General features: G+C 39.6%; 1 protein-coding gene across 1 annotated transcript in view; it reads right to left on the bottom strand.

Annotated features, from left to right (window-relative positions):
- Positions 1-26,892, bottom strand: part of RAPGEF4 (Rap guanine nucleotide exchange factor 4) — a 321,221-nt gene that overhangs the window by 125,897 nt on the left and 168,432 nt on the right. The window contains 1 exon segment of the mRNA XM_021075197.1: positions 26,637-26,656. Within this exon segment, the coding sequence (XP_020930856.1) occupies positions 26,637-26,656 (20 nt within the window).

Here is a 26,892-nt window from a genome sequence, read left to right as displayed (position 1 = left end):
GAGAAAGCACCAAGTATCTTGTTCCCATCTGCTTCAATTACAGGAGGCTCCAGACTCTGGAAGGGCTGGGTTTGCAGGCGTGAAACAGACACAGCCTCAGTGTGGGAAGGTCGTCACGACTGGATGGAGTGGAGACACAGACTGCTCTGGGCACCCTCCCAAGACAGTTAAGACTCCCCTGCTTACCTATTTTCTTGTCTCAGCCTCTACGTGGCATCGGAAACACTTACAAATCCCTGCCTTGTGCAGCTTAAAAATTAAATGGTAGGCTGCATTTTAAAGTAAATCTCCGTTCCAAATAAAGAGTGAACTTGCAATATCTTACGATCTTACCACTTAAACCTGAAAGACATTTTGAAACCCAAAAGTTCCATTCTTTTTACACCGTGGGGTTCCCTCCAGAATGCAGATGAGGGTATAGAAAGGAGGGGTGGGAGGGGGAGGGGAACAGCATCAGAGGTTCACATGTTTTGGCCAAAAGTGAGGGAAACACTTCTCCATGTGATTTAATCTTTGTATTATATTATCTCAGTTCAAAACTTCACAAGTAAAATGCCCTGTCTGAAAACACCATTAATAAATGATATGTTATCAACTGGTACATCATTGCTTTTTCTGACGTAAGTAGCCATTTTGAGAACTATTTATCATGAGGCGTTTAACCCTCAGTGATCTTTTTTTTTTTTTTTTTTTTTTTTTTTTTTTTGTCTTTTTGCCTTTTTCTAGGGCCGCATCCATGGCATATGGAGGTTCCCAGGCTAGGAGTCTAATTGGAGCTATAACTGCCGGCCCACGCCAGAGCCACAGCAACGCAGGATCTGAGCCTTGTCTGCGACCTACACTACAGCTCACGGCAACGCTAGATCCTTAATCCACTGAGCAAGGCCAGGGATCAAACCTGCAACCTCATGGTTCCTAGTCAGATTCATTAACCACTGTGCCACGACGGGAACTCCCTAAACCTCAGTGATCTTAAAACTAACTTTAAAGAAAGAGCACACTGAAGTTCCCAGGGCTAGGGGTTGAATTTGAGCTGCAGTCGCTGGCCTACACCACAGCCACAGCAACACAGCATCCAAGCCACATCTGTGACCTACACCACAGCTCATGGCCACGCCGGATCCTTAATCCACTGAGCGAGGCCAGGGATCGAACCTGCATATTCATGGATACTAATCAGGTTCTTAGCTCACTGAACCACAACTGGGAATCTGGGAATCTTTATGAAGGTACAGAGCAGAGGAAACTCTGAGACTATATAATTCATATAAAAACTGCTCTCAGGATATAAAAGCAAACACACAGTGGAGTGAAGGACAAGACAGTGAAGGTGGTTTTCCTGCCTGATTTGGGTCATAGGGTAGGGGAAGTTGTTCCCTTCTTATCTCATATATTTACAGTACCTCAGAAGAGGAATCCAGAAAAGAAGAGGAAGAAGGAAGGTTTGTGGCTTTATCCTCTAAGGGACTATTCTCAGCATGGGAGAGGATAAGAACCAATGTTTATAAAGTGCTATGTGCCAAGGGGTTTACATGGATTATCTTACTGAACCCTTCATAACCACCCTTTGTTGAGGAACCTGCATCATTCCCATTTCACAGATGAGAAAACTGAGGCTAAGGAAGATTATGTCTCTTGTCGTGGGTCATAGGCTGGCAGGAGTCCTCTGGTTAACACAACCCTATTGTGCCTTCTATGGATAATGTCCTTGTCCTTCTTTCCTCTGAAGTAAATAAGACTGATTTAAAAAAAAACAAAACCCCAATCTGATCATGCTGATTTTCTACTGAAAATGCTTCAATGGCTCCCCATTCTTCTTGGAACAAATCCAAATTTCTTAACACTGTTCAAAAGGCTCTTCATAATGTCACCCCTGCCTACCTCTCCAGCCTCATTCCCCTCCATGCTTCATTTGCTCAGGCTGTTTTCCAGTCCCTCGACTATGCAAAACTCTTGTTTCACAGGTTTTGCCTGATCTCTTCCCTCTGCCTATAACATGTACGCCCTTCCCTCATCCTCAAGTCTCAGCAAAATGTCCCAGGCCCTCTAACATAGGCTCCTAGGGCTGCGGCATCTCATACGGTAGCGACTAGCTAGCTGTGACCATGGAGGACTTGAAATGTGGCTGGTCTGAAGGGAGATGAGGCAAATACATGCTATAACGATGAAGTATAAGAAAAAAAGAAAAATATATGGGTAACAATGTTGTATATTGGTAATATGTTGAAATGGGAATGTTTTAGATATGTTGGGCTAAATAAAATATATTATTACTATTTTTTTTTTGTCTTTTTGCTTTTTCTAGGGCCTCTCCCACGGCATATGGAGGTTCCCAGGCTAGGGGTCGAATCGAAGCTACAGCTGCTGGCCTACACCACAACCACAGCAACTCGGGGTCCGAGCCGATCTGCAACCTACGCCACAGCTCATGGCAACGCTGGATCCTCAACCCACTGAGCAAGGGCAGGAACCGAACCCTCAACCTCATGGTTCCTAGTCGGATTCGTTAACCACTGAGCCACAACGGGAACTCCTAAATAAAATACATTATTAATTTTAACTTTTCCTTTTTAAAACGTAGAAAACTTTAGAATTACGTATGTGACTCATCTGTCTATGGGACAGTCTGCTTTAGGGCCTCCTGCACTTCCTTTAGTAACACATGGTACATTTGTAATTGCTTGTTTACTATCTGATATTTTTACCAGACTATAAGGTCTAAAAGGGAGGACCATGTCTGTTTTATTCCCCTGGTGGCTCAGTGCTGACCACAGCAGCTGGGATAGAATACTTAAACTAAATTGTTAGGCTAAACTAAATTTGTTTGGCTAAATTGAAGGCTAAAAAAAGGAGAGAGCAGTGGAAAAAGGAGAGCTGCAAAAACACTGTCTTATTTAGCACAAAAGGTGAATGTGGTCCTTAAATCTCGTGGTTAGAGAGAAAGGAGATGGTGGTAATGAATTTGGGCTAAAAGAATTTTAAAATCTATTAGAGATGTAAATTAGGCTAATTAACTTGTTTCGAATCAAAAGAATATAACATTTGTTGCGTGCACACTATGTGCCAGGTACCATGCTGTGAGAACTTTAGATGCATGTTCTTATTTAATCCTCACAGCAGACTTAGAAGGTGGGGGCTACTGTTATCAACCCATTCTTTTTAGATGATGAACCTGAATCTTAGGTTAAGTAACTTGTTCAAGGCCGTGTAACTAGGACATGGCAGAGCCAGCATGTGCGCTCAAGTAGTCTGGTTCCAGCTTCCTTACCAGTTTATTCCTATAGTATATTTCTACACTACAGTTTCCAAAGATGTAAAAAGAGAAATCTCTGACCATAAACACAGGTTCTACTTTAGCTGTCCTTATCCTTTATTTTTCATAAGCCTCAATAATATTTATGCCCAAAAGAGCATTTTGTCAAGTGTTTATTTTTGTCAGACATGGCAATAAGAACTTTCCATGGATTATTTACTTTCCACGATAACTTCACGAGGTGGATATTTTTCTTCTTTATTGCAAAGAAAATAAAACTAAAGAATATAGAAATTAGAAACAACCAAAATATACAACACTATACAAATGGTTAAAAATAAATGATGGGAGTTCCCGTGGTGGCGCAGTGGTTAACGAATCCGACTAGGAACCATGAGGTTGAGGGTTCGGTCCTTGCCCTTGCTCAGTGGGTTAACGATCCGGCGTTGCCGTGAGCTGTGGTGTAGGTTGCAGACTCGGCTCGGATCCCACGTTGCTGTGGCTCTGGCGTAGGCCGGCAGCTACAGCTCCGATTCGACCCCTAGCCTGGGAACCTCCATATGCTGCGGGAGCAGCCCAAGAAATAGCAAAAAGACAAAAAAAAAATAAATAAATAAATGATGATACATCAGAATTAGATGATATTTTGTAGCCAATAAGGTTTCTTGGAAGAGTTATAACATATGATAAAAATGATTACACTAAAAACCTAATAGCAAGGATGTCCTTTTTCACTCCTACTCAACATAATACCAAAAGTCCTAGCTAGTACAAGAAGACAAGAAAATTAAAGGTACTCAGATTGGAAAGGGAGAAATAAAATGGTCTCTATTTGCAGCTGGCATGATTGTTCTATGTAGAAAATCATAAAGAATCTACAAAAAAACTTCTGGAACTAAAAAGTGAGTATAGCAAGATCATAAGATATAAGGTCATAAACGAATGTGAATTGCTTTGTTCTGTGTCAGCAATAAACAACCGGAATTTAAAATGTAAAAAATGATATTTCAGGAGTTCCCATTGTGGCTCAGTGGTTAACGAACCCAAATGGTATCCATGAGGGTGTGAGTTTGATCCCTGGCCTCGCTCAGTGGGTTGGGGATCCAGCACTGCTATGAGCTGTGGTGTAGGTCACAGATGTGGCTCAGACCCACGTCGCTGTGGCTGCGGTGTAGGGAAGCAGCTACAGCTCTGATTCGACCCCTAGCCTGGGAACCTCCACATGCCACAAGTGCAGCCTGAAAAAAAAGACGAAAAAAAAAAAAAAAAAGAAAGAAAGAAAGAAAAGAAAAAGAAAAATGATACTTCTCACAATAGCAACAAAACAAAACTGAAAAACTTAAGCATAAATCTAACAAAATATGTACAGGATATATTCATGTAGAAAAATATAAAACGCTGGTGAAAGAAATCAAAGAAGATCTAAATAAGTGGAAAATATTCCATGTTGATGGACTGGAAGACTCAATGCTGTTAAGACGTCAATTCTTCTAAACTTGTACTGTAGATCTAATGTATCCCAATCAAAATCCCAGCAAGCTAGTCTGTAGATATTGACAAACTGATTCTACAATTTATGGAAAGGAATAGTACCTATAACAGCGAACACAATACAGAAGAACAAAGTTGCAGGACTCACACTACCCAATTTGTCTTGAAAGAGGACATTGTAATTACATTAAAACTACAGTAATTAAGAATGTATGATTGGTGAAATGATAGACACACAGATCAACGGAACAGAACAAGGAGAACAGAAATAGACCCACATAAATATAGTTAACTGATCTTTTACAAAGAGCAAAGGCGATTCAATGGAGCAAAGACAGTTTTTCAATAAGTGAAGCTGGAAAAATTATACACCTGTATGCCAAAAAATGAACCTAAGCAAGGACTGTTTACCTTCCACAAACAAAAACAACAAAGACATCCCCCCAAAATGGATCATAGACTAAATGTAAAAAGCAAAACTATAAAACTTCTAGAAGAAAACAGGAGAAAATCTAAATGACTTTTAGTTTGGTGATGAATTCTTAGATACAGTAGTACCAAAAGCAGGATCCACCAAGGAAAATACTGATGGTGAACTTTATTAAAATTAAAAACTTCTGCTCTACAAAGGACATTGTTAAAAAGATGAAGCTATAAGCCACAGACTAGAATATATGCAAAACACATATCTGATAAAATACTTATATCCAAATATACCAAGATATCTTAAAACAATAAGAAAACAACCTTATTTTAAAATGGACAAAACAAAAATGAAAGAGCAATAACAACCAATACTACAAAAATACAAAAAACAAAACAAAAAAACCAAACATACAAAAATACTATGAAAATTACAGGCCAAAAAGTTGGACAACCTAGTAGAAATGGACAAGTTTCTAGAAACATACAGCTCATCAAAACTGAATCAAAAAGAAATAATTTGAACAGACTGTTCACTACAAGTGAAATAGAATCTGTATTTGAAAAAAGAAAACTAACTCTCTACAAACAAAAGCCAAGACCAGATGTCTTCACTAGGGAATTGTACCAAACATACAAAGAAGAACTTATACCAATCCCTCCAAAGGTATTCCATGAAGCCACTATCATCCTAATACTAAAAGCAAACAAAGATACTACCAAAAAAGAAAATTATAGGCTAACTATAGATGGAAAAATCCTCAACGAAATATTAGCACACTGAACCCAACAACACATTAAAAGGATCATACACTATGGTCAGGTTGGACTCATCCCAGGGTCACAAGGATAATTCAACATACTTAAATCAATTAATGTAATACACCACATCAACAAAAGACAGAAGCCACATGATCATCTTAATAGATGCAGAAAAAGCATTTGATAAAATTCAACATTCATTCACGATAAAAACTCTCACCAAAGTGGACATACTGGGAACATGTCTCAACATAATAGAAGTTATTTATGCCAAACCCACAGCCAACATAATAATCAATGTTGAAAAGCTGAAAGCCTTCCTACTAAAATCTGAAACAAGACAAGGATGCCTACTCTCACCACTTCTACTCAACATAGTATTGGAAGTCTTAGCCATAGCAATCAGACAAGAAAAAGAAGGGTTATATGAATTGGAAAGGAAGAGGTAAAACATACAGAAATCTGTTGCATTTCTTTACACTTACAATGAAATATCAGAAAGAGAATATATAAAAAAATCCCTCTTAAAACTGCATCCAAAAAAAGATACAGGAATAAAACTCACCAAGGAGGTGAAAGACTTATATGCTGAAAACTACAAAACATGGATAAAGGAAACTGAAGATGATTCAAAGAAATGGAAAGATGCCCCATGCTCTTAGATTGGAAGGATTAATATTGTAAAAGTGGTTATACTATCTAAAGCAATCTACAGATTTAATGCCATAGTTATCAAATTGCCTATGGCATTTTTCACAGAACTATAACAAATAATCCTAAAATTTACATTAGACCACAAAATACCCAGACTTGCCAAAGCAATCTTCAGGAAAAAGAATAAAGCTGGAGGCATAACCCTTCAAGACTTCAGACAAATATTACAAAGTTACAGTAATCAAAGAAACATTGTATTGGCACAGAAACAGAAATATGGATCAATGAAATAAAATAGAGAGCCTAGAAATAAACCCATATACCTACAGTCAATTAGATATGTCAATTAGTTACAATCTTCTTTGTGGAAGATTCCACAAAGGAGGCAAGAATATACAATGGAAAAAAGACAGTCTCTTCAGCAAGTGGCATTGGGAAAGCTGGACAGCCACATGTAAATCAATGAAGTTAGAACACTCCCTCATATCATACACAGAAATAAACTCACAATGGCTTAAAGACTTAAACATAAGACAGGACACCATAAAGTTCCTAGAAGAGAACATAGGCACAGTATTCTCTGACATAAATCATACCCATGTTTTCTTGGTCAGTCACCCAAGGCAAAAGAAATAAAACCAAAAATAAACAAATGGGAACTAATCAAACTTATAAGCTTTTGGACAGCAAAACAACGAAAACAACCTATGGACTGGGAGAAAATATTCACAAACAATGCAACCAACAAGGGCTTATTTTCCAAAGTATACAAACAGCTCATACAACTCAATATCAAAAAACAACCCTATCGAAAAATGGTCAGAAGGTCTAAACAGACATTTCTCCAAAGAAGATGTACAGATGGCCAACAGGCACATGAAAAGATGCTCAAATCACTAATTATTAGAGAAATACAAACCAAAACTACAGTGAGCTATCACTTACACCAGTCAGAATGGTCATCAAAAGTCTACAAATAATAAATGCTGGAGAGGTTATGGAGAAAAGGGAACCCTCCCACACAAATGGTGGGAATGTAAATTGATGCAGCCACTGTGGAGAACAGTATGGAGGTTCCTTAACAGCTAAAAACAGAATTATGATCCAACAATCTTACTCTAGGCATATATCCAGAAAAGATGAAAACTCTTAATTAAAAAAGATATAGGCAACCTAATGTTCAAAGCAGCACTATTTACAATCAAGACATGGAAGCAACCTAAGTGTCCACTGACAGATGAATGGATAAAAGAGATGTGGGGGTGTGTGTGTGTGTGTGTGGTGTGTGTGTGTGTGTGTGTGTGTATTATGTGTATATATACACAATGGAATATTATTCAGTCATAAAAAAGAAATAATGTCATTTGCAGCAATATGGACGGAACTAAGATCATACTAACTGAAGCAAGTCAAAGACTAAATATCATATGATATCACCTATGTGTGGAATCTAAAAAATGATACAAAGAAACTTCTTTACCAAACAGAATCAGACTCACAGATAGTGAAAACAATCCTGTGACTGCCAAAGGGAAAAGAGGGGAAAAGATAAATTAGACATTTAGGATTAACAAATACAAATGACTACTTATGAAATAGATAAACAGAGTTCCCATCATGGCACAATGGAAATGAATCCAACTAGTATCTTTGAGGATGCAGGTTCAAACTGAGGCCTCGCTCAGTGGGTTAAGGATCCGGCATTGCCATGAGCTGTGGTGTAGGTCACAGACATGGCTTGGATCCCGCATTGCTGCGACTGTGGTGTAGGTCCGTAGCTGTAGCTCTGACTCAGTCCCTAGCCTGGGAACTTCCATATGCCATAGGTGCAGCCTTAAAAAGCAAATAAATAAATAAATAAATAGATAGATAAACAACAAGGACCTATTGTATAGCACAGAGAACTATATTCAATAATTTGCAATACCCTATAATGGAAAAGAAGCTGGAAATAACTAATAATTGAAAAGAATCTGGAAAAAAATATATTTAACTGGATCACTTTGCGGTACAACTGACACTAACACAACACTGTATATCAACTATACCTCAATTTATAAATCTTGATAAAAGGGAGTTCCCCTTGTGGTGCAGTGGAAATGAATCTGACTAGTAACCATGAGGATGTGGGTTCGATCCCTGGCCTCACTCAGTGGTTTAAGAATCCGGCATTGCCATGAGCTGTGGTGTAGGTTGCAGATATGGCTCAGATCCCATGTTGCTGTTGCTGTGGCTGTGGCGTAGGCTGGCAGCTGTAGCTCCAATTTGACCCCTAGGCTGGGAACTTCCTTATGCTGTGGGTGTGGCCCTATAAAAAAAAATCTTGAAAAAACTAAAATGGGCAAAAGATCTTAACAGATGCTCAACAAAGAAGCTATACAGATGGCAAAGAGCATACAAAGAGATGCTCAACATCATTTGTCAGTAGGGAAATGAAAATGAAAATGAGAATGAGATTCTTGTTCCTATATTCCTATATTAGAATGGCTAAACTACAGAAAATAGACAATACCAAATTCAGAGCAAAGTAATTATCATTCATTTTAATGGGGATGCAAAATAATATGGCTACTTTGGAAGACAGTTTGGCAGTTTCTTACAAAGCTAAATATAATCTTACCATACAATCCAGTAATTGCACTCCTAGGTACCTGATTTGAAAACTTATATTCACATAAAATCTGCCCACAATTGTTTATAATAGTTTTATTTATTAATTTAGTCTTGTCGCTATTTTTTTTTTTTTTTTTTTTTTTTAGGACCACACCTGCAGCATATGGAAGTTCCCAGGCTAGGGGCTGAATCAGAGTTGTAGTTGCCAGCCTACTCCACAGCCACAGCAGTGCCAGATCCCAGCCACATCTGCGACCTACACCACAGTTCATGGCAACACTGGATCCCTAACCCACGGAGCGAACCTGCATCCTCATGGATACTAGTCAGGTTTGTTACTGCTGAACCACAATGGGAACTCCATGATAGTTTTATTTACAGTTGCCAAGAAACAGAAGCAAACAAATGTCCTTTAACAGGAGAATAAACAAACTGTGGTACATCTATAAAATGGAACGCTATTCAGTGATAAAAGAAATGCTCGAGTCATGTAAAACCCTGAATCTTAAAAGTGTATTTCTAAGTGAAAGATGCTAGTCTACATACTGTAACATGCTGTTCCCTTGACTTTCTGAAAAAGGCACAATTATAGAGAGAATAAACAAATTAGTGGTTGCCAGGGCTTCAGATACAGAAGGATGGATGGGTGAAACATAGAAAACTTACTAGGGTAGTGAAATTATTTTGTGATAGTGGAAAAAGATGGATAGGGAGTACTCTGCATTTGCCAAAATGCATGCAACTTTGCAGCACAAGGAGTGAATGTTAACATATGTAGATTAAAACAAACATTTAAGAGGCTGGGGATCCCAGGATGGAATGCAGGCTGTGACAAAAGAGTCTGCATAACAAATGTATGAAATAACCTCACTGAAGGGAGTAGGGCGAGGGAGGGAGGGAAGGTGAGACTGATAACTTTAGAAATGGGTGGAGTCTGTAAGACTAAAGGCAAAAACACTATACATAAGCACTCTATTCTAGCTGATAAAGCTTGTTTCTTAGAGGAGTACAGGTAATCAATCCCAAACCACTACACATGTATACTGGAATTAGACAAATAGATGGCAGATCGTACAAGTCAAATTTGTCACTGTTACAGTGGGAAGTTTCAGACAAGCAAGGAGAAAAGGCTTGAACAATTCATTTGGTAATGGATTATAGTCAGATAATTATGAACTCATGCTTAGCCAAATACAGATAGATAGGTATGTGTATAGATAGACAGATACAGATACGTATTATACCTGAGTTAGTATACCCACATATACTTGCTCTTTCAGCTGGAAGAGCTTAGAAGCAATAACATTCCAGTAATAACAAGCACACCTACTACCCAGGTCTTAGTTTCTAATGCCTTTCTTCAATAAAAGAAACCAAGGATCCTTGGTAAGAAAGCTATTGCTAAGATGAGAACAGAGACAAGCATCTAGTTCTGTCAGAAGGTTAGGTGCCTAAAAACATTAAAAAAAAGAAAAATTCAGGAGTTCCTACTGTGTGCTCATTAGGTTAAGAACTTCACATAGTATCTGTGTGGATGTGGGTTGGATCCCTGGCCTCATTCAGTGGGTTAGGATCCAGCGTTGCCACAAGCGTAGATAGCAGATATGGCCCATATCTGGTGTTTTTGTGGCTGTGGTGTAGACTGGTAGCTGCAGCTCCGATTTGACCCCTAGCCTGGGAACTGCCATATGCCGCAGGTGCAGCTGTAAAAAGGAAAAAAAAAAATTCAACAATAGGAGTATGTCAAAGAAACACAGGAGCCAACTTAAAGAGCTCCCAGTGGTTAAGGCTGGAAAAACTTGAGCGAGAAGATAAATATAGTGTACTGGGTTATAACTCAAAATATACAATAAGTGCCCATGATTCCATGCTGATATAAAAAATGATCAAATAAATACATAAACGTGGTAGGGGAGACAATCTCCCACGCGGAAGAATTCCAAAAATTTATGCAGCGATTTGCTACCACGGAGGTGGAGCGTGATTCCCGTCTAAAGTGTGGGCTGTGCATAGTGACTTCCTCCCAAAGAGCTTAGTATGGAAAGAAGTTAACTTAACAGTGGAGAAACTTGGCAAATACTACCTTAGCCAGATAATCAGAGTCAACATGAACAATGATAAATCACCCTGGTAGTATGTATTCTTGATCTGATGTGAGAAAAATGGTGTTATCTGTGGCCTTTTCCCAAAAACATATAATTTGAGTCTGATTTTGAAGAAAAAAAAAAAAATCAGACAAATCACCATTGAGGAACAGTCTCCTAAATACCTGACCAATATCCTCAAATCTGCCAGCTCATCAACAACAAGGAAAGTCTGAGAAAATGGAATAGCCACGGGAGTCTGGGAAGACAGGACCACTAAATATGAAGAAATATCCTGGAAGGGATGTGGGAACAGAAAAAGGACACTCCATAAAAACAAAGGAAGTCCAGGAGTTCTCTTGTGGCACAGTGAGTTAAAGATCTGGTGTTGTCACGGCAGCAATGCAGGTTCAATCCCTGGCCCGGGGAACTTCCACATGCCATCAGCATGGCCAAAAAAACCAAAGTCTGAATAAACAATGGCCTTTCATTAATGGTAATGTATGAATACTGGCTTATAAAAAATGCTCAAAGATAAAAACTATCAATCTGTAGTTTTCTATCTTTCAAATGGGTGCAAAATGTAGACATTCTCAAATGAAAAAAAAAAAAAGGTGAATTTGTAGTGAACACACCTTTTTTTCAAGAATTTCTAAAGGAAGTTCTTTAGTCAGAAAGGAAATTATCAGAAACTTAGACATCAGAAATGAAGGAAGAACAACAGCAATGTAACCAAAAATAATTCCAAACATGGGAAGGAGATGATGTAAAAGCTAACTTTTGCAAGATATAGATAGCTGCTTGAAAAAAGTTATTGCAGAGGAAATTCATTCTCCAATACAGTTGAGAAAAAATTAAATAATAAATCCCTTTTAAAAACTTTACTGAAGATCCATGATATAATAATCTGTGTGAATGTAATTGTGTTTAAATGTATGTATTTTATTCTGAAAAAAAAATAAAAATTTCAAAAAAAAAACTTCACTGAAGAAAGCAGGATATGAAACTATATACACAGTGTAAATTAAAGTTGTTTCTATATATTAAACATAGAGACACTCAGAACTCTGGCTGGTGGCATTTATAGGAGATTAAAAAGTAGTTTTATATTTCCAAATATTCAATGTAAGTGTTATTACATTTATGATCAGAGACAGATAATCATGATTTTAAAAATCCACTGTCTTGCTAGGCTTCATCGCATACTCTTGGCATATACGTTTCCTTTCAGGCAAACAATATAAGCTTCAATGACTCATCTGAATGTAAATTTGGCTCATAGACTTTAAAGACTTAAAATCAAACAGATAAAAAAGAAAAGAATTTCTGTAATATCCTAGGACAAATAGGACTGCTGCTATCATCCAATGGTTCAGAACCCACAGGCTTGGTATCTCAAAAGACTTAACAAGATCAAATCTTGTTAATTTCCACATCATACATGTTAAGAAGACAGTGAAAAAGAAATTATGATTCTGATTGAATGGAATGCATGGAATTTCTAAAGCACAATGCTTATTGCAATCAAAGCTATTGCAAAATGTGATGTCAACATTATTCTCATAACTGCTTCTGTTCTATTTCTTCATAAACAAGGGATGAAGACTAACGCCAAATGAGATATTGATTGCATTATGATGTTATCTGAGTGCATCAGAGGAAGGGGACTGATTTTTTAGCAGTCAGCTGAATGTGCCTCTCTGGAGAGGAATGGTGAACAGCTACTATTTCCTGTCCCCCCTCTTCTAGGCACACACCTCCCCATGGTCACAGCTGAGCCCACAGTGGTATCTCATCCATGCTAACTCGGAATTGGGGCAGAGGAATCATAGACACTAGGTCAGTCTGTGTCCTTCTCCAAGGTTTTCTAACAGTAGCTGCTAGGGAGGAGCGAGGAATTGTTGGTGGCCATGCTTCCAGGCTTGGGGAGAAGCAGCAGTAGGGCCCTAGGCTTCTATTAGCCCAAGGCCAGTTCCACACCTGCCCTTCCTGTGGACTTTGCTTCTGCCACCTGTATCCTCCACAACTGAGCTATATCATAACTTGGTAACTGCATTCTTTGGAAGAAGGAAAATGTTAGGGGTGGTGAATAATTCTTCCCTCTCTCAGAAACCCTTGGCTTGAAGTGACTCGGCTCTTAAAATGCATGAAGTGTTTTGGTAACTTAACTCCAATCTCTCTCAGGATCATGTTCTGATGTAATTACCCATTTATACATTTCTGTCCCGGGCTGTTTCGGCTATTAGGCTGTTTGCTCTTTGAAGTCAAGAATTTATTTTAGGAGTTCCCGTTGTGGCACAGCCGAAACGAATCCGACTAGGAACCATGGGGTTATGGGTTCAGTCCCTGGCCTCGCTCAGTGGGTTAAGGATCTGGCATTGGTGTGAGCTGTGGTGTAGGTCTCAGACACGGCTTGGATCCTGCGTTGCTGTGGCTGTAGTGTAGCCAGTCAGCTATAGCTCCAATTGGACCCCTAGCCTGGGAACCTCCATATGTCATGGGTGTGGCCCTAAAGAAAAGACAAAAAAGAATTTGTTTTAATGGGCTCTGTATCTCCAGAACCAAAGTATCCACCTGCATGGCACACAGTAGGCACTTAATAAATGTTAGTTGATTTTAAAAGAATTGAATATGATCATTTCCCCCTTCTTATGGAATTACTTCACTCTTTCAAACTTCATTAACTGGAAATTTGTAGCTAGGATGGAAGATTAATTTCAGAAAAAGGGGGCTATTAACCCATTTAGTAGAATAAGAAATGATAAAGAGAATGATTAAACTAATTAAGAAAACAAATTGTTTCAAGTAGGCCACAGTAATTTAAATCACAGAAATAATCTGTGGGCTAAATTGCAAATAATATCCCTTTACCTATTCATTAAAGTAGGTCTCTGAGGATGTCTACTAAGTCACACTTTGTTAGCTTGATTCATTTACTATTTGTATTCGAAGTATTTCATCAATGAACCATTCATTAATTTGAAAGGTGACACTTGCAGTTATACACCAAATTTGCTCCCAAGCCCAAATGCTCTGAAAAGTTACAAAATACAACAGAGAGGACAGTCAAGCCTAATAAAATTCTTGATGATTTTTGTCTTATGTTAGTCCCCTCAGATACATTCTAATCATATTCATGCCCCAGGCATATGCTACTCAGTATAAATACCCCAAATCGAACCTCATTATCACTCTTTAACCTAGTGTTAACTATCCACGGGACAGGATTTCAGAACAAAAGCCTCATTATCCCTCACTTTTGGACACTGTCTAGCATAAGGACCTTCAAAAGCTAGGTCTCCAAATTCACTTTCTCCTCAGTCTTCCCTTTCTTGGTTGTTGGCAACAGCATCCTTCTGCAGTCAGGCCAAGAACCCTAAAGTCATCCTTGACTTCTTTCTCTTTTAGCTCACATTTAATTCATCAGAAAATCCTATGACTCCACTTTCAAAATCCACCCAGAATGCAACACTTCCCACCAACTCCCATGTGACCACACCATCCCTCTCTCTCCAGGAGGTACCACACTAGCTACACAAGTCAAAGAATTTAGTGACGTTGCTAATCAAATCTGTTTCCATTCCCATCTGCTTATTTATGGGAACAAGCTTTTCCAGTGCTTACATCGCCCAAAACCAAGAAAGTAGAATTAATGTTAACCCCATTGCTTATAGATGACAAATGCATTTTTAAAAAGTACACAAGTCATTTGATGATGCATTTCTAATAACAAATTAATATTTAATAATTACTTATAAAAATATATAAAAGATTTATTTTATTTTGATAGATGTATACCACTGCTGTCCTTCAATTCAGAGGAAAAATTTTAAAGGATACTTATGGTCATTAGAAATTTTATAAAACACGGAGTTCCATTTGTGACTCAGAGGTTAATGAACCTGACTAGGATCCACAAGGATATGGGTTCGATCCCTGGTTTCATTCAGTGGCTTAAGGATCCAGTGTTGCTGTGAGCTGTGGTGTAGTAGGTAGCAGATGTGGCTGTGGTGTAGGCTGGCGGCTATAGCTCTGATTCGACCCCTAGCCTGGGAACTTCCATATGCCACGTGTACGGCCCTAAAAAAAAAAAAAAAAAAAAAAAAAAAAAGCAAAAAACATAAAAATAAAAAAAGAAATTTTCTAAAACACTAATATTTAAACTTATATACTTATTTTTGATACCTAAAGTCTAAGAGGGTGATCAATAAGAGACTTTCAATCATTAAAATACAAAGAAATACTACAAAGCCACAGTCATCAAAACAGTGTGGTACTGGTACCAAAACAGACAGACAGACCAATGGAACAGAATAGAGAATCTGGAAATAAACCCTGACACCTATGGTCAATTAATCTTTGACAAGGGAGGCAAGAACATAAAATGGGAAAAAGAAAGTCTATTCAGCAAGCATTGCTGGGAAACCTGGACAGCAACATGCAAAGCAATGAAACTAGAACACACCCTCACACCATGTACAAAAATAAACTCAAAATGGCTGAAAGACTTAAATAGAAGACAGGACACCATCAAACTCCTAGAAGAAAACATAGGCAAAACACTCTCTGACATCAACATCATGAATATTTTCTCAGGTCAGTCTCCCAAAGCAATAGAAACTAGAGCAAAAATAAACCCAGGGGACCTAATCAAACTGAAAAGCTTTTGCACAGCAAAGGAAACCAAAAAGAAAACAAAAAGACAACTTACAGAATGGGAGAAAATAGTTTCAAATGATGCAACTGACAAGGGCTTAATCTCTAGAATATATAAACAACTTATACAACCCAACAGCAAAAAAACCAATCAATCAATGGAAAAATGGGCAAAAGACCTGAATAGACATTTCTCCAAAGAAGATATACAGATGGCCAACAAACACATGAAAAAATGCTCAACATCACTGATTATAAGAGAAATGCAAATCAAAACTACCATGAGATACCACCTCACACTAGTCAGAATGGCCATCATTAAGAAGTCCACAAATAACAAGTGCTGGAGGGGCTGTGGAGAAAAGGGAACCCTCCTGCACTGCTGATGGAAATGTAAACTGGTACAGCCACTATGGAGAACCGTTTGGAGATACCTTAGAAATCTATACATAGAACTTCCATATGACCCCGCAATTCCACTCTTGGGCATCTATCCGGACAAAACTCTACTTAAAAAAGACACGTGCACCCGCATGTTCATTGCAGCACTATTCACAATAGCCAAGACATGGAAACAACCCAAATGTCCATCGACAGATGATTGGATTCGGAAGAGGTGGTATATATACACAATGGAATACTACTCAGCCATAAAAAAGAATGACATAATGCCATTTGCAGCAACATGATGGAACTAGAGAATCTCATCCTGAGTGAAATGAGCCAGAAAGACAAAGACAAATACCATATGATATCACTTATAACTGGAATCTAATATCCAGCACAAATGAACATCTCCTCAGAAAAGAAAATCATGGACTTGGAGAAGAGACTTGTGGCTGCCTGATGGGAGGGGGAGGGAGTGGGAGGGATCGGGAGCTTGGGCTTATCAGACACAACTTAGAATAGATTTACAAGGAGATCCTGCTGAATAGCATTGAGAACTATGTCTAGATACTCATGTTGCAACAGAACAAAGGGTGGGGGAAAAATGTAATTGTAATGTATACATGTAAGGATAACCTGACCCCCTTGCTGTACAGTGGGAAAAAAAAAAATACATTACAACATGGAGGTGCCACATTAACATGCTCATATTTGGACATTTAATAAAAGAAAATTATATTCTATTTTATTTTAAACACTGTTATGTTTGGGACTCTGTTACCATAGCTGAATCTGTATATTGACTAATACATTGGCATAATTAAAAAGTAATCAATCCTGAAAAATTCATTACAATACAATAAAATTCTATGGGGTAAACAGAGTGGGAATACGATTTAAAGGAGAAAGAGAAATAATATAACATTGCCAAATGTTAAAGAAGAGCTTATTCACATACTTTTAAAATGGTAGCAAAATGTTTCCCATAATGCCTAACTCTGGGCTAATACACAGTAAGAATTCTATTAAAAAGTTGCTATATATGGGGAGTTCCCGTCATGGCTCAGTGGTTAACGAATCCGACTAGGAACCATGAGGTTGCAGGTTTGATTCCCTAGCCTCACTCAGTGGGTCAAGGATCCAGCATTGATTGTCATGAGCCGTGGTGTAGGTCGAAGACGTGGCTCAGATCCCAAGTTGTGGCTGTGGTGTAAGCTGGAGGCTACAGCTCTGATTGGACCCCTGGCCTGGGAACCTCCATATGCCGCGGTTGCTGCCCTAGAAAAGACAAAAGACCAAAAACAAAACAAAAAAAACCTTGCTATTTAATACAATCACTTCTTGGGAAAATCTGTTTGACTTAGGATTGGGACTTGCAATGGACTTGCAGACCAGATAGGAAAATGAAATATAAACAATATATTAGATTGGAATCTTCCACGAATAGATGAATGAATGAGTTGGATGTTTTGGTTTGTTTTGAGGTTCCCAAATACCAGTCATCTTACAAAAGAAAATAACATTCACTATTAATATTTAAAATACTTTGTGCCATGTAACTAAAACTTGTAAGGTTAGACATGTAGAAACACTGGAGTGGCCACCAGAGGGAGCCCAAGTGCTTTTCTGAATACGCCAAACACCAAAGAGAAAAAACATTAAGAAGGAAAGCTGGGGAAGTGGGGGCCGGGTGTGTGGGGGGAAGGGACTATTACCTGTTTCAGTCAGAAGAACATCTTGTTGAATGACAGAGCCATTTTTGCAATAGGTTACAAATTCCTTTACTAGGCAATGGTACACTGCAATACTTTGACAATTCAAATAGAAGGATTAGTTAAAAATAATATTAAAAAAAAAAAGCTCACATACCCTAAAACTAGAAGTTGCAGGGTGGGCTGCCATGATAACATCCACAGTTCTCTGCTGGACCCCCAAATGAGCCAGGCGCCTTCTCCAGCTTATCTTCATGTCATGGCTCTTACTCTCTACCCCCATCCATCTTTGCAGTCAACTTTGGGTGTGGCTTCCTCACTTTGTTTGGGATCAGGCTATCAAATTACAGCACCGAATTGGTGCTTGGTGTGACTTGGGAATTGTTCATTCCCTTGCTGAGCCAAATTATGCGGACAGTAAGATGGATGACTTTTCACTGGGCCTCCTGAAGTCTTCCCAGAACTGCAAACAGGACCAAGTCCTAACAGGAGGCAAAAGCATCTTTCTAAGGCTTCCCAGACCCAACCCCCTCCTCAACTAGAATCCACTGGGCAACCTCAGCAATGCCCAGGCTAGGATAATGTCCCTGGGCAGCGGCTACCAGACAAGGGTGTGATCTCATTTAGAATGAAGGTCCAGAGAAGCTTAATGTCATGATTTATATCCTCCCTCCCCCCGCACCCCGCTTTATCTTATTTGCTCTCCCAATAATCCTTTTGTTGTGGTTGGTTGGGGATCCCCATTTTATCAGTGGGGAAACTGAGGCTCATGGAGGTTAAGACTTGTTCAGTGTTGCTGGCTATGAGGTGTCAGAGACACAGACTATTACAATGAATAAGTATTGAGACCAGTCATACTAGTGTCTTCTGAGATAAAAAGAAAATTCTTGTCCTCCTTTTCTGTCAAATTACAAGTAAGTAGAAAGCAGGATGGAAGTGAATTTAATGACTTAGCACTTGTTTTACTCGGTATTTTTGTGGTATGTTTTCCTAAGTTTCTTTCTCATGTCCGGATGGGGTAATTTTATCATGTATGCAAATAAATTAGCCCAAACCAAATTAAATTCCACAAGGTTAAGTCCTCTGCTGAATGCTGCTAGATTTAACATGTTGATTAATGCCTTGAATATGGAATCAAAAGCATTCTTATTAAATTTGACAATGATACCCAATTGGGTGGGGGTGGCTGGCACTTAGGAGAACGGGAATGAAATTTAAAATGACCTTGACAAATGGAAAAGGAAATAGAGGTCAAAATTCAATAGAAAGCTTTGCAGAGTGACTCTTTCAAGAGAAGGGGGGTGGGGGGAACACAAAAGAGAACCACAGAAATGAGAGAGTACTGACCCGGCAATCACAGCAGAAAAGAAGCTTAAGATCAGAATGAACAAGAGGCTTCAAAGACATCAGCAATCTAGATCTGTCATTTTTAAAAGGAAGGCATGATATGAGGAGGGAGGAACAGGGGGACAATCAAACTAATACCCCATCTACATTCAAATTGGATCAACCTTTAGGAAAGAAAAAATAAGGTGATTTGTTGGAACCCGGAAATGCCTGAAGCGCAGAAGCCAGGTCTTGACAACTTTGTGAAGGATCCTAGAAAGGAGAGTCCAAAAGAATGAAAAGTTTTTGATTTTTAGTTTGATTTTTAGTTTGAAATTTAGCCTCAAAAGAGAAAGTTCTGGTACGCTGTGCCATTGTTCACGCAATGGTCTCCTTTCCTTCCACCTGGGTGACGTGTACTTTCCATCAAGAATAGTCATTTCCTCCTCTAAGAGGCCTGCTCTGAGCCCCTCCCCTTCTCCTGGGAACTCGATGGACCCCAGGAGTCCGCTGAGAGTACGTACATGGCGCCAGCACTGGCACGTGTCATTGTGATAATCCTCCTGGAAGCCCCCTAGGCTCCCACTACTATGCCACAACTTTCACACTACTGTTACTCCTGCTCTGCACATGGGGAAACAGAGGAGTTGAAACGTTAGCTAACTTGTCAGAGTTCCCGCCATGGCTCAGTGGAAACGAATCTGACTAGCATCCATGATGACCCAGGTTCAATCCCTGGCCTCCCTCAGTAGGTTAAGGATCTGGCACTGCTGTGGCTGTGGTGTAGGCTGGTGGCTACAGCTCTGATTCAGCCTCTAGTCTGGAGACTTCCATATGCTGTGGGTGCGGCCCTAAAAGGACAGACCAAAAAAAAAAAAAAAAAGTTCACTAGCTTGTCCACCTTTTTCCGTGGCAGAGTTGGACCAAAGTCTAGCTTGTGGAGCCCCTCAGGCCATGCCCCTCAGGCCACACCCTCCCGACCACAGGGCCTTGGCACATCATTGTGCTGTGTTCACATGTCTGCCTCCACCCCCGACAGCACCTCTGGGAAGGTACCACACTTTTACTTATTTTCATAGTCCCACGTGGGGCCTGGGAGTGATCAATATGTACGCATTCAATTAGAGGTTTTCAAGCCATGAGATGACACATGCTATGGGTATTTCTGAATCGTTCTTTGACTAAAGGAAAACAGAAAATAAGACATAGTTGAAGTGAAGAGAATTTAAACATTTATAAAAACTGGCACGAAGAATTCTGAACAAAGCTCGGTCATATCACTCAAAGTGGTCTTACAATTTGCTTTTCTGGAAATTTTAAAGAATTGAACATGGTCAAACATAGATCTGTATGAGTCCACATGTCTGTATGTGTGTGTGCCTGCCTCTATCTATAATGTAATTTTACCTAAAGGTAGAGAATAACTACAGAATATTTTAAAATCTGCGGACTCAGGGGAGCCTGACACAGAATTATTATTAGAAAAGAATCCAAATCCTAAATGACATGTAATCGCTAGATTAATTTATCCAATCTAGAACACTACAATTTTCTCTCTTAAACATGAGACGTATTTTGCAAATAATTTGGTTTCCATTGCTCAAAACAAGGACAATGAAAATTCAAATACGTCAACCAAAAACGATACTCTGTATTTTATTCTCACAGCCAATGGCAATAACATGCTAGCAGCGAAGTTACTGGTGATGAACGTAATTGCCTGCAGCACAGGATAAAATATTTCTGAAGCCAGCAATGTACTCTCCCGTAACTTTGGAATCAGCAGTGTCGTGCATTAGTCCCAACATGACATTATGCTCCTGCCCTGCTGAGAGTGGAACTAATTCTCAGCAGCAGGCCGATACCGAGCAGCCTCACCTCAAGGCCAAGCCATTTGTTAAAGCGAGAGCAGGCAGCAGCTGCTGGCTAGAGGGATCGGGGGATATCATGTCTTTTATGATGATTATTTTTAACCATTAAACACTACCCAGGTTCTCTGTGATATCTTGCCCAAGTCAAATTCTGATTACAGAAAAACTGCGAGAACCTATTCAGAGCAGGGTGATACGTGTAACTCAGGGGCAACCTCAGATAACTGTCAGCATGGCAGCAACAGTCAAAGGCTCTGTTCCATGAAAAGGTAGAGACCCCGGCATCGGACCATTGAAACAATCACCAAATAGAATTCATAACATTATACAAATAACTCTAAAATACAGTGCAAACCACCAGCCTGGTGGACCCCAATAGATGCCCTTCCATCAAGCAAACTCACAGCAAGCAGGTCCTGTGAACATTGCTGAAAACATTCAGAGGCAACAAACATGTGACAACAGAAATGGGATTTTCAGAGTGCTCCCTGCATTTTCTATTTACAAGGTAGATGAAGGATAACTACACATGCCCTTAAACGTTCAATTAGTATCACTGCAGAAACTAGAGAGAGAGGGCACCGGTCGGCTTTTATACGACTAGAAGGACAGATGGAGTAAAAAGCAGAAGGAAATTCAGCGAGGGCCTCTCGCCCCATAAAATGCATAACTCACAAACACAAAAACAAACATTTCTTCAGAGACCGAGAGAACCGAAGTTGTCCCTGGCACCTTCAACATGCAGAGGCTGTTTCTTTCCAGGAGGTGAGGCAAAGTCAGCCTTGGTTTGCAGAGCTAATCATTCTAATAGGCCAGTTAAGGGAAATGAGTATTTACGCACTGCACAAAACGTACCGTTTGGGGCCAGCAGCACTACTAAATCAAATCTCTATTTAGATGATAAGCAGCTTGTCCTTCAAAATCAAAACAAGCAGCTCAGGATCTCTTGCTTTCAGCATTTGGTTGGTTTGTGCTCCTGGGTAGAGCTTCGCACCCTCGGCCAGTTACATATGTGCTGTTTCCATGTGGTGACAGTGCTGGTTAAAGAATTCTCATCTAGGGCAGAGGGGAAGGGCTGCTGGGGTAAAGCTGTGAGCTCTGGCCAAGGTGTCCTGATCAGCTCTGGATGCCTACAGTCATGTTTAAAAGCAGGGTTTAAAAAACTGTGTGCCACAACAAACTGTTATTGAATTCAGTTCTAAAGCTGGAGCTGAAAAGTTTTACAGAGCTAATTTGTAATGGTTAAATAAGACGTCCTCATTTAATTGGTGGAAAATATTCTAATTTGTTTTCTCTAACCTTGAAAAAGAGCAACAATAGAGATAAATGTAATTATAGTCCCTAAAAATTCCTAAAATTGCTAACCTATTGACCCTAATAATTACTTATTATTCTATGGTCCTCTCCTTAATAAGAATTGTCGGAGTTCCCATCGTGGCGCAGTGGTTAACAAATCTGACTAGGAACCATGAGGTTGCGGGTTTGGTCCCTGGCCTTGCTCAGTGGCTTAAGGATCTGGCACTGCCGTGAGCTGTGGTGTAGGTTGCAGACGCGGCTCGGATCCCAAGTTGCTGTGGCTCTGGCATAGGCCTGTGGCTACAGCTCTGATTAGACCCCTAGCCTGGGAAACTCCATATGCTGCAGGAGTGGCCCAAGAAATGGCAAAAAGACAAAACAAAAACAAAAAGAATTGTCACAAACCATGTAAAGTCTTTCCTTACCATTTAAAACCTCATGTCTTTATAATAATTTCCAAAAATGATTCTTCATATAAATAACCTATGGCTTTTTAAAAGTTTGGGAAGCTTTAAGTAATCATCTTAAAAGGAAACCTACCTACCTACCAAATAGCTGTACAAGACCCCCAGGTTGGCTTGTTCTTAACTGATAGCATCAGCTCTTCTTTGTTTGGGAAAGCTTTTTTTTTTTTTTCCTAGGGCTGCTCCTGAGGCATGTGGAGGTTCCCAGCCTAGGGGTCTAATAGGAGCCGTAGCCGCTGGCCTACGACACAGCCACAGCCACAGCAACATGGGATCCGAGCTGTGTCTGCAACCTACACCACAGCTCACGGCAACGCTGGATCCTTAACCCACTGAGCGAGGCTATGGATCGAACCCGCAACCTCATGGTTCCTAGTTGGAACCATGGAGCCACGACGGGAACTCCTGCTTGGGAAACCTTTGCAGCTCTGAATGCACAGAGTGTTTTATATTGGGAAAGTACCTGCCATATTTAGCAAGAAGCTTGCTAATACATTATCAACATTACATCACTGCCTAAAAAACGAAGACATCAAGTCGTCCTTTTGGAAACAAGCTGTTTGTAAGTCAGAAAAAGGGATTATTTCGTAATGTCTTCCCGAAGTCTATCTTCTGGCTCTTTCCCACACTGGGGAAGAAAAGTATAAACTTCTAAAACTACAAAACTCTATAGCAGTGCCTCTCAAAAAATGGGGTACAATAATCAGCAAAATGTTATAGACAAGCTCATTCTTTTAAAGGACGGCTGTAACATTCAACTAGAGAGCTTTCTTTTAATCGTGATTTTTAGCTTCTGGGTTAAACATGGTCAGTCAGTTAAGGCACATATAGAAGACAGAGAAAAATCCTTAAATGGATTAAAGAGAAAAAAATCTCTTTATAAAACCAACAACCCCAAACAATCACACCCCTGCCAAAACGGTCTACCTGCTTTTGTATTATTTTATAGGTTCCAGGATCCGGTGTCATCTAAAGTTAAAGGATGTCTCTATCAATTACAGTAAGCAGTAGACACAATACTCCAGCAAGTTACCTGCCAGCCTACATGTTTCTATGAAAGTGCAATTTATGAAAAGAAAGTTCTTTTTATGAAAGGTAAGACTGGGTCTGGAAACAAAAATATAGCTGGCAAGGCAGCTAAAAACACCACTTACTGATGTCTGCATATTTGATTAAAAGTTAAACATGGTGATTAACAAAATCAAGAGTAGAAGCTGAGAAAAAAGAATATATTTATTCCACAAAGAATCTGTTTGGACACTGAGACAATACTCTAAGCGCTTCTGTTTCAGTCCACAGGCATATCATTGCTATTTAGAGAAACATAAAGGGAATATAATATTGCCCAGCATGTAGTTAAAGAAAGTAAAGGATAAAAGAAATCATCCTAACACAACTTGTCTCTTACAAAGGAAAAAATTCAATTAACATTAACACCACTTTAAGGCTCTTAGGCTTCTTTTTATCTTTCTAGAGCTTCAACTCTACTCATGAATCTCTTTCATCTCATTTGTTTTATTTTGACTGATGGGATTGGAGAGCTTTTCTAACAGCACGTGTTGAGGTTATATCCACTCTACTTGCTGATAGAAGAAAAAGTAGGCTTCTTTTTGTTATATAATTTGATACAGAATGACCTAAATACAAATAAGCATGTACTACAACTAATTATTGGGGAGACAGCCTGGCCAGCCCCCTAAATCTTAGTGGGTTAACAGCTCATTGTATCTGACTTTCTGCAAACTTCAACAACTTCTATTGTCGTGAAGTGAGCTACATGACGACAGCTGGTAGGCTCTCTGCTTAGAATGTTGTGCTTGTCACTCCACTGCAGGGAGGTCCAACCCAAAGGTCACCGGGTGCCTAAGAGAGACAGAGCTTCCTTTTGAAGCCTAGAACATTTGAGACCTCCTAGGGCTTGGCCATTCTGTGTGTGCTCTCCACACCACTGACAGTCCCCTGATGAGGAAGCTTCAGGCCCTTTTATCATCTTTATTTGGTTAATGATCCGTGTATTATTTGTTACAGCATGATTTGGGACATCCGTGTCCCAAATGGTATCAGGATAAGTTACGTTAGAGTCTAGAAGCTATTGTTTTATACTCTCCATGAACCTGATCAGCTAGAGGTTTTCAACACACAAAGATACATTTTTAACAGCAAAGTATCATTAGAAAGGTTCATTGATCAAAGGCATTTTAAGGAGGGTTAGCAGACATTTGGTCATGTCCAAAACATCCATTGGACCTTTGGTCCATGTCAGAAGGTCCTTGAAATTTGGTCATATCCAAAAAAGTCCATAAGCATTTTTGGTTCATGAGACCTAGTCTTGGACAGGAGCAGTTATCAAGGACCTTTTGGACAGGACCAAATGTCCTTCAAGGCTAAGGAGAGCCGTAAAATGCAAAAGGATGGTTACGTTAGCAAAGGTAGGACATTTTTCAGAGGGGAAAAGAAAGTTAGCAAAGGACACAAGGCTGGATAAGATTATGATTATAATAACAGTCCTGATCTTGACTGAGTTCTACTGTATGAATCGCTATGCTTTCTAGAGATCATTGCATCCAGTGTTCACAATGGCCTCCTAAGGCAGTCACGGCCAACATCCCCATTTTAGAGACGAGCCAAGGCTATTTAGAGAAGTCATGTGGCTTGCACCAGGCCCCACAGCTAGAAACTGAGGTCCTCTGTTGAACCAAGCCAAGGAGGATTCATGTGACCTTTGAAGTGATACTGCTAGGTCTTGAACCCGAATTTGTGGTGGCGCAGCAGTGGGCCCAGAATTCCTAACTGGCCTTTTACAACCACCCTTGTCAAAACAGGAGAAAGCCAGAATCAGACCCCTGTAAAAGAATACAGAAATAATCTGAAATTACCACAGACACAGGACCAAACACAGGGAAGAGCCAGGAAAGGGTCAAGACAGAGGTGTAACACTGCCGCATGGGTACAGCCACGGAGGAACACAATGACGAGGTGATACATCTGAGAGCCACCAAGCACCACCTCTGATTAATCCCATCATTAACCCTTCCATGGTGTCTAAATTTAGATTCCAGCAAATATTGTTAACATGATCATTATTTGCAGGCAAAGACAACACCGCTACATCACTACCATCCTTAGAAGGAGGGCTTCGCACTGGTTCTTAATACAATGTTTGTCCTAAACCACCTACTCTCTTACCTGTTTGCATGAAACAATTAGAACAATGAATTATTTTCAACTTCCAAAGAGATATATTTCACAATTATAAAATCGACTGACCCTGAATTTCATATTTTGTATTCCTACTATGGAAAAACAGCTACTTTTCCATGTGCCACTAAGCTAGTGATTTGCTTCACTGCCGTGGAGGCACCATGGGGAAAAGAAAACACTTGGCAATTATACTGTTTGCCCCTAGAATAACCTTTCTTCGGACTAGTTAATGTCAAGGACATGTGATGACCATGTCAGAGCAATCAACATTTTCCCCTTCATATTTCAAAGTGACTCACCAAAGATGCCAGAATAAGATTAGAAAAATATTTATGGCTCTGCCGACTGTGGATATAGAGCTCTCTTTGCCAGTAAGGTTACCAGCAAATATTTTTTACTTTATGACAGTTTTCAGAAATTAGGCAGAAAGAGTGGCTACTCACGTTCTCCTTGTCAGGAAGCCCTAGAAGAGGAAAGAGAGAGAAAAAGAGTGTGAGTTGGAAGATCAACTTGTAAAATGGAAATGAAATCCTCTGCCGAATCAAACCCAGTAAAATTCTGGTGTTTTTGATTTGTCTTTCCACAAAAACTTGTATAAGGCTGCTTAGAAAAATAGCAGCACCTGCCAAGATGTGTAACATAAATAAATGATTGAATCAGGAGCAGGGTTTGTGCCAGACAACAAAACCTCATGCTTCT

The sequence above is a fragment of the Sus scrofa genome, chromosome 15, assembly GCF_000003025.6.
Source record: "Sus scrofa isolate TJ Tabasco breed Duroc chromosome 15, Sscrofa11.1, whole genome shotgun sequence".
Taxonomy (NCBI): Eukaryota; Metazoa; Chordata; class Mammalia; order Artiodactyla; family Suidae; genus Sus; species Sus scrofa.
The sequence above is the reverse complement of the archived record's forward strand: the minus strand, read 5'-3'. Positions and strand labels throughout refer to the sequence as shown.